The sequence below is a fragment of the Delphinapterus leucas genome, chromosome 8 (assembly GCF_059928025.1).
Source record: "Delphinapterus leucas isolate spDelLeu-1000000601 "Yukka" chromosome 8, BTC_Dleu_Yukka2, whole genome shotgun sequence".
Lineage (NCBI taxonomy): Eukaryota > Metazoa > Chordata > Mammalia > Artiodactyla > Monodontidae > Delphinapterus > Delphinapterus leucas.
The window spans coordinates 37883336-37898288 of record NC_143136.1 but is presented as its reverse complement, the minus strand read 5'-3'; the positions used below and the strand labels follow the sequence as shown (position 1 = coordinate 37898288).

General features: G+C 40.6%; 1 protein-coding gene across 1 annotated transcript in view; it reads right to left on the bottom strand.

Moving 5' to 3' along the window:
• RFTN2 (raftlin family member 2) overlaps nucleotides 1–14953 on the bottom strand; it is a 62888-nt gene that overhangs the window by 12142 nt on the left and 35793 nt on the right. Inside the window, exon 8 of the mRNA XM_022567324.2 lies at nucleotides 3543–3621. Within this exon, the coding sequence (XP_022423032.1) occupies nucleotides 3543–3621 (79 nt within the window). The remainder of the gene's footprint in view (nucleotides 1–3542; nucleotides 3622–14953) is intronic.

The window sequence follows — 14953 nt, the reverse complement described above, 5'->3', positions numbered from 1 at the left end:
TTTTTACCTGCGTTGTTTATTTATTCTTTAAGTTTTGAGAGTTCTTGATACCTTCTGGATACAAGTCCTTTGTCATATACGTGATTTGCACAGTTTTTTTTTCCTCCCAGTCTGTGGCTTTTCTATTATTTTCTTAGTGTTATTCACAGAGCAAAAGTTTTAAATTTTGATAAGGTCTAATTTATCAATTTTTTAAAATGAATTATGCTTTTGGTGTCATGTCTAAGAACTCTTAGCTTAGCTCCAGTTCAGAAGATTTCCTCCTATTAATTTTTTTCTAAAATTTTTCTAATTTTCCTAAAACAAACTATCTTTCAATAGCTTAAAGAAAATTGAGGCAGTAATTGGGAGTATAAATATTTTGAATTGATATTTTCCCTATTTAAAAAAATTCTCAAGCTATCTAGAATATTGTATAAAAACATATTTGTGGACTATAAACAAATTCCAAACGTAAAGGTCTTTATAACTTCAGAAGAAAAAATTCCAACAATATGCTTTCTTCATCATGTGATTCTCAATTCCCTCCCCTATACAGAGGCATGAAATGGCTTTGCTTAACATAAAAGTACTGTTCTATGTTGAGTGCAACTGACTACAAAAAGTCTTATATATCTTGACATTAATCTCAGTAAAAGAGAGGGCTTTTTTTTTCAAGGCTTAAACCCTAGATCAGTTTCTACCAGCCCGTGAAATTTATCATTTTACTGAAAACTCATTAACGATCCTAGGGCAATGTTTGTAATTGTATCAAATTTCCACCAACTGGTTTTTAGAACTAAACACCTTTGGGCTTCCCTGGTGGCACAGTGGTTAGGCATCTGTCTGCTAATGCAGGCGACACGGGTTCGATCCCTGGCCCAGGAAGATCGCACATTCCGCGGAGCAACTAAGCCCGTGCGCCACAACTACTGAGCCTGCGCTCTAGAGCCCATGAGCCACAACTACTGAAACCCACGCGCCTAGAACCTGTACTCCGCAACAAGAGAAACCCCCACTCGCCACAACCAGAGAAAAGCCTGCGCGCCCAACGCAACCAAAAATAAAATAAAATAATTTATGTTTTTAAAAAAGAACTAGGGACTTCCCTGGTGGCACAGTGGATAAGACTCCACGCTCCCAATGCAGGGGGCCCGGGTTCGATCCCTGGTCAGGGAACTGGATCCCGCATGCATGCCGCAACTAAGAGTTCAACTAAGGAGCAACTAAGCAGCCCACCTGCCGCCTAAGAGCCGGTTCAGCCAAATAAATAAATAATCTTTAAATAAATAAATAATAAAAAAATAAAAAAGAACTAAACACATTTGAAATAATTCTTTGAAAACCTTTTTAAATGAAGCAATACCCTTATCAGCCCCTCCCAAACAACAACTGATTTCAAGGTACAAGCAAAGGATAGCGCCATTACAGACCTACAATACATAAAAATTTTTTTCAAGGCATGTTATAAATGTATAACTTTCACAAAATATATATGAGATAGCTAAATTAACTCTATGGCAATACTGATAGTCTACTACCTTCTCGAGATAAAATAACAAATTATTTCCACTAGAGAGAATTAAAAGAATTTACAAATTGGTTTTCTATTATAGCTATTACATACTTCAGCTCCAGACTGAACCACCTACATGTTCTGCCTTGAAATAATCTCAATATCCTGAGATTTCCTGCTAGGAAAATTAAAGATTTATCAAAGGAAGAAATAGTAAATCCATTTAGAAGTAGAATTCTAAGCTATAAAATATATTACTCCTGGGCTTCTCATTGATGAAAACTGACCATTTATGTACTTCCTTACTATTATATAAATGAGCCAGAAATTTTATATTACAATGGATATAAATATAAAGATTACCCAAAGAAAAGCTACCACTAGACTACTGAATGGTATTTAAAGTTAAACAAAAAAAGCTCAAATATTTTCAGGGAATCAGAGAACTGATATCTAACCCTAAGAAAGGAGACCATGAAGCAGCTGAATTTGGGTCTTATATCTTCACAAACACCAATTCCAGGGCTCTCAGTTAGTCAAAATCCCATGAGGCTGTGAATTCTGTTGATCTTTCTCAAAAATGATGGCTGTGTGCAGAATGTTTAAAAAAAAAAAGAAAGCGAAAAGAAAAGGCTGTAGCATGGTGAGAAGTTGCTTTGGGGAAGGAGAAAGAAGAATGAAAACCTTTTCTGGCCATTCTTTACATAGATCCACCTTGCTTCTTCTTAACCGAATATTTCTTAATGAACTCGTGAACTTGAGCCACTCTCACTGGGGTTGGGAGGCCCTGCTCACCTGTGGGCTCTAATCCAGTCTTTCTAAAATCTGTGTACTTGATCACTCTGCTCTCCTCCCGTGGGAGGAATATCCTATCCACCTTTCCACCTCTCTACCTGCTTACCTATGGAGCCAGCTAGAGTCTTTCCAAAATTAATGTGAGACAACGTAGCACGGCTGCATTACATACACTGTCAGTCTATCTTTGCTAGTTTAGAAAACTTTAAAGTTTTCTAAAACAGTATTTTCTTGATATACAGAAAAAGAATCACTTCAAATAATTTTCTGGTCTATTTGCAAACTTCCTGTTTTGAAGGTTATGCTTTAATTAATTAATGCACAGATTGCTTCATTCAATGATACTATTCTAGGTGTGCATCTAGTAGGGGTCTATTAAGGATAAGGTGACTTGAGGCTCAGTATAGCCCTTCAGCAAAGGGCTGAAAAATTATGACCTTGAGGAGACAATACAAAAGTGCTGTCAGAAGTCAAGATAGACAAGATCTCACAGATATCATGCACATTCACTTATAAGGCTTATAACTGTGGAGAGGAAAAAACTTCTCTATCGTCTTATGTTCAGTCTCTCAGACCAGCAAATTAAACTAAAAAAAAAGATTAATAGGAGAAAAGGTTTGTTTTGGATGCACATGGGGGCTGCACAGAGAAGTGAAAACCCAAACAGGCAGTTAGACCGGGAGATTATATATCATTTTACAAGGGGTGATAAATTGTGGTGAAGTGACTAGACAAAGGAAAAGGGGTTTGGGCTTCTAGGGGCAGCAGATTGTGGGAAGGCAAGTATTTGGGGAAACTAAGGGAAAAGAAGGCTTTAGTAAGGTTTGTTTGTGGGGACTACAGTCTGTGTTGTTTCCAGTGATAAGAGTCATCTCTGGTACAGGAGAGGGAGGCAACTTTACAAATGGAAATTTCTGTCACCTTTTAAAAGGGAAATTTATGCTCTGCTTTTGTCAGAAAGGGAGAGGGTAGAGAGGTCCTCCTGTGTCTGCTGTTTTTTAATTGCCTTTAGCTCAAAATAGTAACCCTTATGCCCAAGTGGCATATTTTAGAGTAATATTCTGATCCCCTTCAGAACTGTCTCACATGCCTGTTTGCTGGCACATTTCCCTTGTTATATGCTGGTTCAGAAGACTGTTTCCTTATCAACTCCACACTTCCTCATCTGTTCACCATTTAGAATTACAAAGAGAGTTTAAGGATTAAATGCTTCAGTGTAACATTTAGTTCATAAAGCATCAATTTTACTCACTTCCGGTGTTTGAGTGGCTGAATTCCACATAACTGGTCTCTGAAGGAACACAACCTGCTTTGTAGCCAAATTCCCTTCACTGCAAATTAAAACAATAGCATTAGTATTTGTAAATTAGTAATTCTCTCTATATTTCACACTTGGCTAGAATGTTCCCCATGTGTCCTTTGTAGAATAATCTTCTGATCCAACAATAATTAGGAAATATGATTCTATATAAGTTGCAGCAGATAAAACAGGGGGAAAAAATTCCCTGAAAACTAATTATGGTCGTTACAAAAGAAATTTTTTTTTTTTTTTTTTTTGCGGCACGCGGGCCTCTCACTGTTGTGGCCTCTCCCGTTGCGGAGCACAGGCTCCGGACGCGCAGGCTCAGCGCCCCCTGCATCGGCAGGCGGACTCCCAACCACTGCGCCACCAGGGAAGCCCCACAAAAGAAAATTTTAATGTTTAAAGCTTGTCATCTCACTGTGCTAACATACTTAGTTTCATCTCTTTGTGTCACCTCCTACTCTTTATCAACATGTGTATTTCTGCATGTCTATAACTTCTGCCTATTTGCATTCTGTATTCTATGCTTATCCTTTTTCTTGTTTGTACAGTAGGATGATATTCTTAATAGCTGCATGATATCCCAAAGAATTAAGATACCAAAATGTACTAAGCCTTTCCTTTATTATTGTAAAATTAGGCTGTTTCCAGTTTTCTGCTAATTATAAATAAGGCTGTTATAAAAATATGTACAGTCTTCCTTATTCTTTATGACTTATTTCCTTGAGATAAATTCTCAGGAGTGGGATTATTAGGCCAAAAGGGTATGATTTAAGCTCCTTGGTATGCACTGTCAAATTTGTCTCATAAAAAGAAGAGACCAGTGTGGGCTGCCACGTGTGAGAAATTTTATATACACTTTCCATTGAGGGACTTCAGCCACAGCTATTTTCATTTTCAGATGCTTCTTTGTAGTCAGCTACTCAATATTCTCCTTATTTAACTACCATCATGGCAAATTACCCCTTGCCAAAGACTACTTGGGGTTTGGATTTCTCTGAAATGCTTTTCACAGAATCTCCATGGATTTATGGAGAGGAGTGTCTGTAGTTAATGTTGCTCAGTTACGACTTTTATTATGCAAAAAACCCAAACAAAACCTCACTATTAGCTGCATTTTATGCTGAGCTCCTTTTCTGGAAAACAAATGCAACATTGAAACTCTGGCCCTAGTGGTCAACCCCACACAATTTGAAAACCCCAAACTTACTGATACTATTGAATTTTGAGAAACCGCAAATCTTCCCACAAAGTGGTAATGAGAGACTGCTTCTTTTTTATCTTTATTTTTAAAAGACTGCTTCTAGTCTAATCTTATTTTAGTTTGACTCAATCTCTGATTAGAAGAAAAGACTTGTTATGAAATATATCCTAACTTTTGGGAACAACTTGAATCATCAGGAGACATCATTTATGACACAGGTAGGGACTAGCGGTGTATAGAACAGGCTGGTTTATTTGGGAGGCTGGGAGGATACTTGAAAGGGCAGTGGCTTTGGAACCAGATGAGCCCTGGGTTCAAGTCTCAACTCTACTGTAAAACAAAGAATGTTGCCCACCACCCAGTTCTACAAGAATCAACTCATTAGCCACTGCAGCCACTAACCTACAATTCACCGTGAAAGGAATTCCGGTGAAGGCACTCGGTGCTCTGGAAAAACAAGCCCTTACATAGCTAGAAATATTTCAGGAGAAATTTTTTTATGAACCTGGATTCTCACATCTTCCCATACTTAGAAAAGATCTAACGTCATTAACTGAGATACCTGCTCCTCATGACTAACCTTCCACCTGATGTGTGCCTGATTGCACGCGACTCTTCTCCAAAACCACAAATATATACTGACCTGCCCGCCTCACCTCTTGGGAACAGTTCCTCAGAGCTCTTTGAGAGACTGTATCCTGGGCTAGTGTCCTTAGTAAGTCCCCAAATAAAACTGAAACTCACAGCTCTCATGTCATGTTGGGTTTTTTTTTTCCAGTTGACACTACAATAGCCGACGATACCACCTCATGGCTGGTGACTTTGGCAAAGTTTCAAAATTCTCTTACATTTCCTATCAGGGCCTTTGTGATGGTTAAATAAGTCAGTGTGTATGAAGAGCCTCTACCGTGCCTGTCACTGGAAGGAGCACAGCAAATGGGATTTTCCTCCAGTTCCTCCATTCGTTTAATGAAATGTGGGGTGGGTTAAGTGGGAGGAAAATATCTCAGAATTAAGAATATCTTCCAGAGAAAATAGTCAAGGGAAAGGGGACACAAGAATAGAGAAGACAAAAGGCTCCCTAGGTCTTTTTACCTCTGCGAAGCTCATTGACACTCAGTATGAATCTTTTAAGATTTAGCTCTTCCTTCTCCTCACAAAACGTATTACTCAGGCACATCAGCCTATAACAACCCTAGCTTACAGAATTTTATGTTAATTAAAAAAAATTAAAATGTTCCATATTATACCCAAATTTAAAAACAATTCACTCCTTGCCTCCCCCCATTGCTTCAGTGAAGGGAGAGATTTCTTAAACAATACACCAAAAAGGGTAAACATTGATATATTTGCATATTTTAAAATTTAAAACTTCTGCTAATCGAAAGACATCATAAAGAGTAAAAAGACAAGCCACAGAATCAGAGAGATCATTGCAACACACGTAGCAAATAAGTTTCATCCAACATCTATTTAAAAACTCCTATAAGTACAATTTTAAATGTGGGCAAAAGATTTAAACAGGTACTTGACAAAAGAAAAATCTCAGTGGTCAATAGACATATGAAAATGCACTCAATTTTAGTAGCAATTTGGTAAATACAAACTAAAACCACCCTGAGATCATACTATCTATACAGTTACCAGAATGACAAAATTTAAAAGTATGACCAATTTTTTGTTGGAGCAATGGGAACTTTCACATCCTGCTGGTGGGAGAGTAAGCTGCAATATTCACCTTGGAAAGAGTCTGGCATTTGTATCTAATAAAGCTAAAGAAGTGCCCTGTGAGCCACCAATTCCACTTCCTGGTCTACACCCTTGAGAAACTCATACCTACACACAACATGGGTAAATCTTACAATGCTTTTTTTTTTAATTTAATTTTTAAAATTTTATTATTTTATTTATTGAAGTATAGTTGATTATATGACAATATTATGTTAGTTTCAGGTGTACAACATAGCAATTCAATATTTTTATAGGTTGTACTCCATTTAAAGTTACTACAAAATAGTGGCTATATTTCCCTGTGCTGCACAATATATCCTTGTTGCTTATTTGTTTTATACATAGTTGTTTGTAATCTTACAATGTTAAGTGAAAGAGGCAACATGTGGACGAATATATATAATTCCATTTTTAAAAATTCAAAATAGGCAAAACTAAATCGTACTGTTTAGGGATTCAAAGGTGAGTGGTAAGACTATTAGGCAAAATAAGGAAGTGATTATCTTAAAAGTTGGGGTAATATTGCCTCTGCGTGAAGGGAGTGGGTGTGATAGGGAAACACATGGGGTACTTCTAGGGTGCCAGCAATATTCTCTGTCTTGCCCGGTGGTAATTACACAAGGGTTTGTATAATTATAATTATGCACATTTGTGTTTTATGCACTTTCTATATGTGTGTTTTGTTAACAAAATTGTTTTAAGAGTATATGTAATGCTGATATGTAGGAGAATGGTTGTGGATTTATACATGATAAAAATTCTCCCTCCCCTTTTACATTTATTGTTTTGGTAAAATCTGTCTTGAATTCTATTTTTTTTAAATTGAGGTATAGTTGATGTACAATATTATATAAGTTTCAGGTGTACAACATAGTGATTCACAATTTTTAAAGGCTATACTCCATTTATAGTTATTATAAAATAACTTGGCTATATTCCTTGTGCTGTACAATATATCCTTGCAACTTATTTATTTTATACATCGTAGTTGTACCTCTTAATCCCCTACCTCTATCTTGCCCCTCCCCCTCCCCCTCCCCTTCCCCCTCGCCCTCCCCTCTCCCTACTGGTATCCACTAGTTCTCTGTATCTGTGTGAGTCTGTTTCTTTTTTGTTAGACCTATGAGTTTTAAATTAGGAGAGGTCTTTAAGAATTCATTCACCTGTACCTACTTTTCCTTGAATATATCCTGCACTTTGCTGACTCTGCTATGTGCTTATGGTTGCCAGAAAGAGGAGATACTTTGTGGTATTCATACTTCCACTTTACATCTTCTGTGCTCATAGCAGACATCATTAACTGATCACATTCTTTTCTGCTGATCCTGGTTTTAGAATCCTTGTTTTTATGGTGTTTAGGCAGCCACTACCCACAGACCAGTGCTACTGTGCGAGATGACACCTAGTTATTGTTCCTGGTTAGCCCTATCTGCCACCAGAAATATTCTCTCTAAAACTACTTTTGGAAGCTCTATTCTTTCTTAACGGTGCCTGCACCTCAGACTTCTCAGCCTCCACAGACCTCCTCTCCTCTTTCACTAATGTCCTCTACCATATTCACCTGCCTTACACTCAACTTTTTTCATTATTGCTTCCCCAAGGAGCCTTTTTATACATTTTCTCCCGAATTCCTTCCCCTTGCCCCATAAAATTTTAATAACAAAGATATGCCATGTATCTGTCTATGTACTGTGACCTTTTGGAGAGCCACAAACCTTTGTAATATCTAAGATTTTTTCACCTCCCCCATAACCAGTTTTCACCCCCTTGTGGTAATGTCACCTCTATTGAGAATATATGCTCTAGACCACTGTTCCACATTCGTCATTTGTGACTGTATTGTCTCTCCAAGTAGATTATGAGTTCCTGGAAGCCAGGGTCTGCCCCTTGAGCGGGTAAAATATTGCCTTATACATACCAGGCACTCAATAAATATTTGAGTTGAACTGAAAGAACTTTGTTTAAAATAAAATGCAAGAATGTGAATCGGTTTGAATACAAACTGAGTTGGTTTCAAATGAGTGGCTTATTTGCAAGTGCTTAGTCACTTGTGAAATAAAAATCTTATAAACAGATTCCATTTATGGCTTCAAAATCCATTAGAAAACAAAATTGTTAGGTTAATTTGTATTTTCTGATTAGTTTTGCATCATCTTATACGTTAATTAATTGCCATGGTTTAAAACTGAGTTCCCTTACTGAGTTTATGATTAATTTCTCTCCCCAAAACTTCATTCGTTTTCTTGTGCCAACCCTGTTCCCCTCAGGATTGAGGCATATCAAGGAAAGGGGCAGGGGGGCTTCCCTGGTGGCGCAGTGGTTAAGAATCCTCCTGCCAATGCAGGGGACGCAGCTTCGAGCCCTGGTCCGGGAAGATCCCACATGCCACAGAGCAACTAAGCCTGTGCGCCACAACTACTGAGCCTGTGCTCTAGAGCCCACGAGCCACAACTGCTGAAGCCCACATGCCACAACTACTGAAGCCCACATGCCGCAACTACTGAAGCCCACGCACCTAGAGCCCGTGCTCTGCAACAAGAGAAGCCACCTCAATGAGAAGCCCGCGCACCACAACAAAGAGTAGCCCCCGCTTGCCCCAACTAGAGAAAGTCCGAGCCCAGCAATGAAGACCCAACGCAGCCAAAAAACAAACAAACAAATAAATAAATAAAATCTGTAAAAAAAAAGAAAAGAAAAAGGGGGTTGAAACCAAGCAGGACCCTGTGGGGCCTTCTCAGGTACAAAAGCCCCTCTGTGTCCCCTTTTTCTTGTTTGTAGAACAAAAGGCTTTAGTTTTCTAGGTCTTTCCTGAGTTCTAAAGATCAGACACAAGCAGTTAAAGATCAGGACAAGAGGCACAGGACTCTTAGTTCCTCCAGAAGGGATATCTCATGCATATCTTTAAGTTGTTCTGTAGAAATTAAGACCCCCCACCCAGGTGGAGGATGGTGGCCACATGCTGACCACAAGCAGGGAGACCCCAGACTGGTTGGAACCAGAAGGTTGAGATTCCCAAAACACCGCCCTGTTACCTCACCACCAACCAATCAGAAGGTCCACGAGCTGATCATGCACCCTACAATCCTCTCTCCTAACGCTGTCTTTAAAACCCTTGCCTGTGGGCTTCTCTGGTGGTGCAGTGGTTGAGAGTCCGCCTGCTAATGCAGAGGACACGGGTTCGTGCCCGGGTCCGGGAAGATCCCACATGCCGCGGAGCGGCTGGGCCCGTGAGCCATGGCCGCTGAGCCTGCGCGTCCGGGGCCTGTGCTCTGCAACGGGAGAGGCCACAACAGTGAGAGGCCCGCGTACCGCAAAAACAAAACAAAACAAAACCCTTGCCTGAAAGCCATCGGGGAGTTCGGGTCTTTGGAGCATGTTCTCCTTGCTTAGCACCCTGCAAATAAACTCTTCCTTTGCTGCAAACATCCGCTGTTAGTTTGGCTTTCTGCACCATGGGCACATGAGCCCTTGGCTCAGTAACACAACTCAGAAATAAATGAGTAAAATCCTGCTTTTAAAATATGAAGTAGGGCTTCCCTGGTGGTGCAGTGGTTAGGAGTCCGCCTGCCACTGAAGGGGACACGGGTTCGAGTCCTGGTCTGGGAAGATCCCACATGCTGCGGAGCAACTAAGCCAGTGTGCCACCAACTACTGAGCCTGTGCTCTAGAGCCCGTGAGCCACAACTACTGAAGCTGATGCGCCTAGAGCCCGTGCTCCACAACAAGAGAGGCCGTGATAGTGAGAAGCCCGCGCACCGCAACGAAGAGTAGCCCCCGCTCGCTGCAACTAGAGAAAGCCCACAAGTAGCAACGAAGACCCAATGCAGCCAAAAATTAAAAATAAATTTATTTTTAAAATATGAAATAAACTTTACTTTTTAAAAGTAGAATTATAAAATTAAATTTTAGCTTGCACCTTTGTAAGCTAGTCCTTAGTCACAAAGTTCCTTTGCCTTATGACCTTCATTTGTTTCTCAGTTATCAGTGCACGTGTTAAAGACAAAAAAAGGCAGTTCCACAGTTTAGCTCCTCCCAACCCCTCCTCCTGACAAAATGTTAGAAATTTAAGTTCAGACAAAGAAGTGTGGTAACTAGAAGTATATGTAATAGACAAATTGACTATTTCTTAAAAAACGTGGGCCTTATAAAAATGCTGCTCACTGCAAGAATGCTACAAGCTTAACTCACAATGGAATTACATAATACCGTGTCCACAGAAGTTAAATTAGAAAGGGAAGAGACTGTCATGAAAATGGACCAAACGTGAAACCCTCGACTCTCCCTCTACTGTATATAAATAAGCAATTCCTGCCTTGGCTGCCACTTGGGACTTAGAGGAACTTATTTGTGCACTTAAGTGTCTCAAATAACTGCAAAGACTTCTAGTGCTTCTGAGCTGTGGTGACCACAGAGCTGAGGAGCCTTTTCCCTCAGGGGCTGCAGAAAATGGAAGAGGGGGCGGGGCGCCTGACACCACAGTGAGCAGAGGATTTTCTCTTTTTGTTGTTCACATCTTGTCCTTTATGACTAGAATTTTTTTTTTTTTTGGCTGTGTTGGGTCTTCGTTTCTGTGCGAGGGCTTTCTCTAGTTGCGGCGAGTGGGGGCCACTCTTCATCGCGGTGCGCGGGCCTCTCACTATCACGGCCTCTCTTGTTGCGGAGCACAGGCTCCAGACGCGCTGGCTCAGTAGTTGTGCCTCACGGGCCCAGTTGCTCTGCGGCATGTGGGATCCTCCCAGACCAGGGCTCGAACACGTGTCCCCTGCATTGGCAGGCAGATTCTCAACCACTGCACCATCAGGGAAGCCCTATGACTAGACTATTTGATATTCTCTGTACAGTATAACTTGATTTATTGTACCAAAAGCCCCTGCCTTTAAATTCTGTCTTCTGAGATATAAATGAGGGTGTACACTTTTCTTCTATCTTGTGTTCTAAAATGCTTTCTCTTTCAATGTTAGGTTATAATTCCATATTTCTGCACGTGCATCAGAATCACCTTGTATTCTTGTTAAAATGCACATTCCCCCTTCCCTGCCCACCCCAGGTTATTACTGGGGAGAGGGGAGCTGATCTGAGGTGGCCAAACAGAGGGAACTTTGGCTTCTCCTTCCATTTTCTTCTGGAGATTATTTTAAGGTCAGCAATATTAGCTGCTTGTTCAGCTAATTTGATCCTCTACCAGATTTGCCCTGAAGAATTTAATGTAAATTTTCACCTTGATTTTTTTGAAAAGGATTGGGCCTATTTGTATAGTTAATTATATAGTGATAAGGATTAAAAAGGGATTCTGGCAAGTTTTCAGGGCAGATAACAATAACCCTTGAATAAGGTAGTGGTATCAGATTACCACATCTTGATGTTTCCATGGTAACACAGCTTTAAACCTCAGTGGTAGGATCTTGCCTAAGGTAATGGAGCCAACAACCTTAACCTAAAGGACACTCTGGGAAAACAACTTTCTGCAATCTGATAACAGGATGTATTTGTTTGTTTTTATTGAAGTCTAGTTGCTTTATAATACTGTGTTAGTTTCAGGTGTACAGACAGTGATTTAGTGTTTTTGTGGATTATATTCCATTATAGGTTATTACAAAATAATGAGTATGCGAGCAGATAGGGTGGTTGGGGGGGTCCCCAGGAAAAGAGAACCAGGCACAACTTTCTTGACATAAGAGAGGCCATTTTGTGATCTAAGCCTGGCCGCAATGCTTGCCCTTGAACAGGTCTCAGCAAATAATGACCTTAAGGGAAAAAAGGAATGCAGGAACAAATGAAAAGCAGTCATGAAACAAGAATTCAGCAACAAAACAGTCCTAGGTCCTCCTCAAGGGATGTCCATAACAATCTTATAGAGATCTTTGAGTTCTGCAGGAACTAAGGCCCCACCCAGGTGGAGTATGGTAACTACAGGCTATGACCTCAGCCTGGTCAGAACCTAAGGAATGATGACATGGACCTTTTCTGACTCTTGTGACGTCAATCAACTAAAGCTTAGACTCTGGTTAACCTTCCCCCCAATTCTATGCAGAATTCTCCTCTGCTCCAGCCCCTTCATGAACACACATGTACCCTTAGCTTGAAACTCCCCTAGTTTTGCTGTTCGGGGGAACACTGCTTTGGGAAAGATTCCCCATGTTCTCCTTACTTGCTGCAAGTAATAAATCCTTCCTTCTCCTGATCTTGGCTTGGTTGTATATTTTGGCTTGACACCTACCAGTTTTCGGGTAACAGGTATAATTCCCTGTGCTATACAGTATATCCCTGTTGCTTATCTATTTTAAATGTAGCAGTTTGTATCTGTTAATCCCATACGCCTAATTTGTTCCTCCCTCTTTCCCTCTTCCCTTTGGTAACCACAAGTTTGTTTTCTATATCTAACAGCATATATTTGCGTAAGGAAAGAAATGAGAGGAAAATACATTATGTAGAGACCATTCAAGTTATGGCTTAGGTGATCGAAGAGTAGAAAAAATTGAAATGACTTAAGACATTATTGTTTTATATGAGTCAAAAATATTTAAGGAAGAAAGTTTTCACTGGCAGTAGTTCTAAGTTATGTTTTAAGACATGTGGGCCCAAAAAGAAAGATGATAACATTAGTTTCTCTGGGTATGAGCATAACGTGTAAGCATGTATCTTTATAGTGTCATTATTTATTTCTGTCCCTTTTATTGGCTTGTAATACTCAGTGATGATTTTGTATACAGTGAACTACAGTATTGACATTTTCTGAAATATCCTGATTTAGGACAGGCCAAGCCATCATGCTTTTACAATTGGCTTCAACTTCTTAGGGATTCTGGTTCTGCGAAAGGATTAAATCCTGTCTAATAGCTCTAATTTATTAGCCTAGTATGCACAGGCCCTGCATTATCTTGCTTAATCATCAAGATAATCCAGTGAAGTTGATATTGTATCATTTTCCAGATGAGGAAATTGAGACTCAAAGAGGTTCCCAAAATCATATGGCTGGTAAATGGTGAAGGTGTAATTCAAATGAGATCTGCTTAGCTCAAAGCCTGGACCATTCTTCTGGTTTCAGAAACTAAAAACTTTCAGGCAATATCCCCCACCTGGACCAAGATGAGCTGCACGTAATTTTTTTTTTTTTTTTTTTTTTTTTTTTGGCGGTACGCGGGCCTCTCACTGTTGTGGCCTCTCCCGTTGCGGAGCACAGGCTCCAGAGGCGCAGGCTCAGCGGCCATGGCTCACAGGCCCAGCCGCTCTGCGGCATGTGGGATCTTCCCGGACCGGGGCACGAACCCGTGTCCCCTGCGTCGGCAGGTGGACTCTCAACCACTGCACCACCAGGGAAGCCCACACGTAATATTTTTATTTACATTTAAAGATGACCTGGCTCATGAAAGAATGCTGGTTGTGGTCCATGAACTCACAGAAATGATAAACCATCTTTGAGGAAGGAATCAGTCCATCTGAAGAGTGTATTAAAGGGAAAAATAAGACAAATAAAGACATGGAGCTGCAGCAAGGGGACAAAATGGGTGAAGAGGAAAAAGAGAAGAAAACCATGTCTCAAACCCCAAATTCCGCAGGACAGGACTATGGTGCAAAAAAGGGTTTACTAGAAGTTGCCCTCGGTGTTCCTTTTTACCTGATATCATCTGCATGAAAAAGTTGTGGTGGAAAGTATTGTGGTACCTGCCCTATAGCCCTGCATCCCTGAGGGGTCCCCTGGCAGGACTCTTGCAGTTTACCAGAAAAATGTTCCATAGTTCGCAGTATCAGGGTCAGTTCTTCTGGATGCTGGCTCTTAAGAATTCACAACCTTCTAGATTAGAGAAGAGTCTGGAAAAATATGTATCAGCCTTTTATCATTGGTTATTTTATAGTTATTATATATAGTGGTATTAAATGTTGAGAAATGTTTACTTTCCATGTTAAAAAAAAAAAAAGATGACCTGGCTGAAGGTGATTACTATCCTGTGTGTACTGGAGCAGCTAAGACCAGCATGTGACTGTCACAGGGTCAGCATATTTGGACAAGAATAAAAAGGCCTTGCCTTGTGTGGAGGCTTGTGCCAGACACTGGTGGGTGGGGCTGGGTGACGAGGCTGCTAGCTGCAGGGCCTTGGAGGGTCCTGGTAGCCCCTTTGCTAATTTTTTTTTTCTTTTTGGGCTGTGCCCCGCACGGCTTTTGGGACCCTAGTTCCATGACCAGGGATTGAACCTGGGCCACCACAGTGAAAGCGCTGAGTCCTAACCACTGGACGGCCAGGGAATTCCTGCCCCTTTGCTATTTTAATTGCACATAAGATGAGCCTTCACAAGGAGGGCCTGAAAGGTCCACTCTGCCTCCACGGTGTCTTGGTGGATACCAGGGGTACTGAAGAAGTTGGGAATGGTGGTGAGGCAGTGGTGCTGCCTCTGCTCCAAGGATAACATACAGCCACTCCTCACTCCA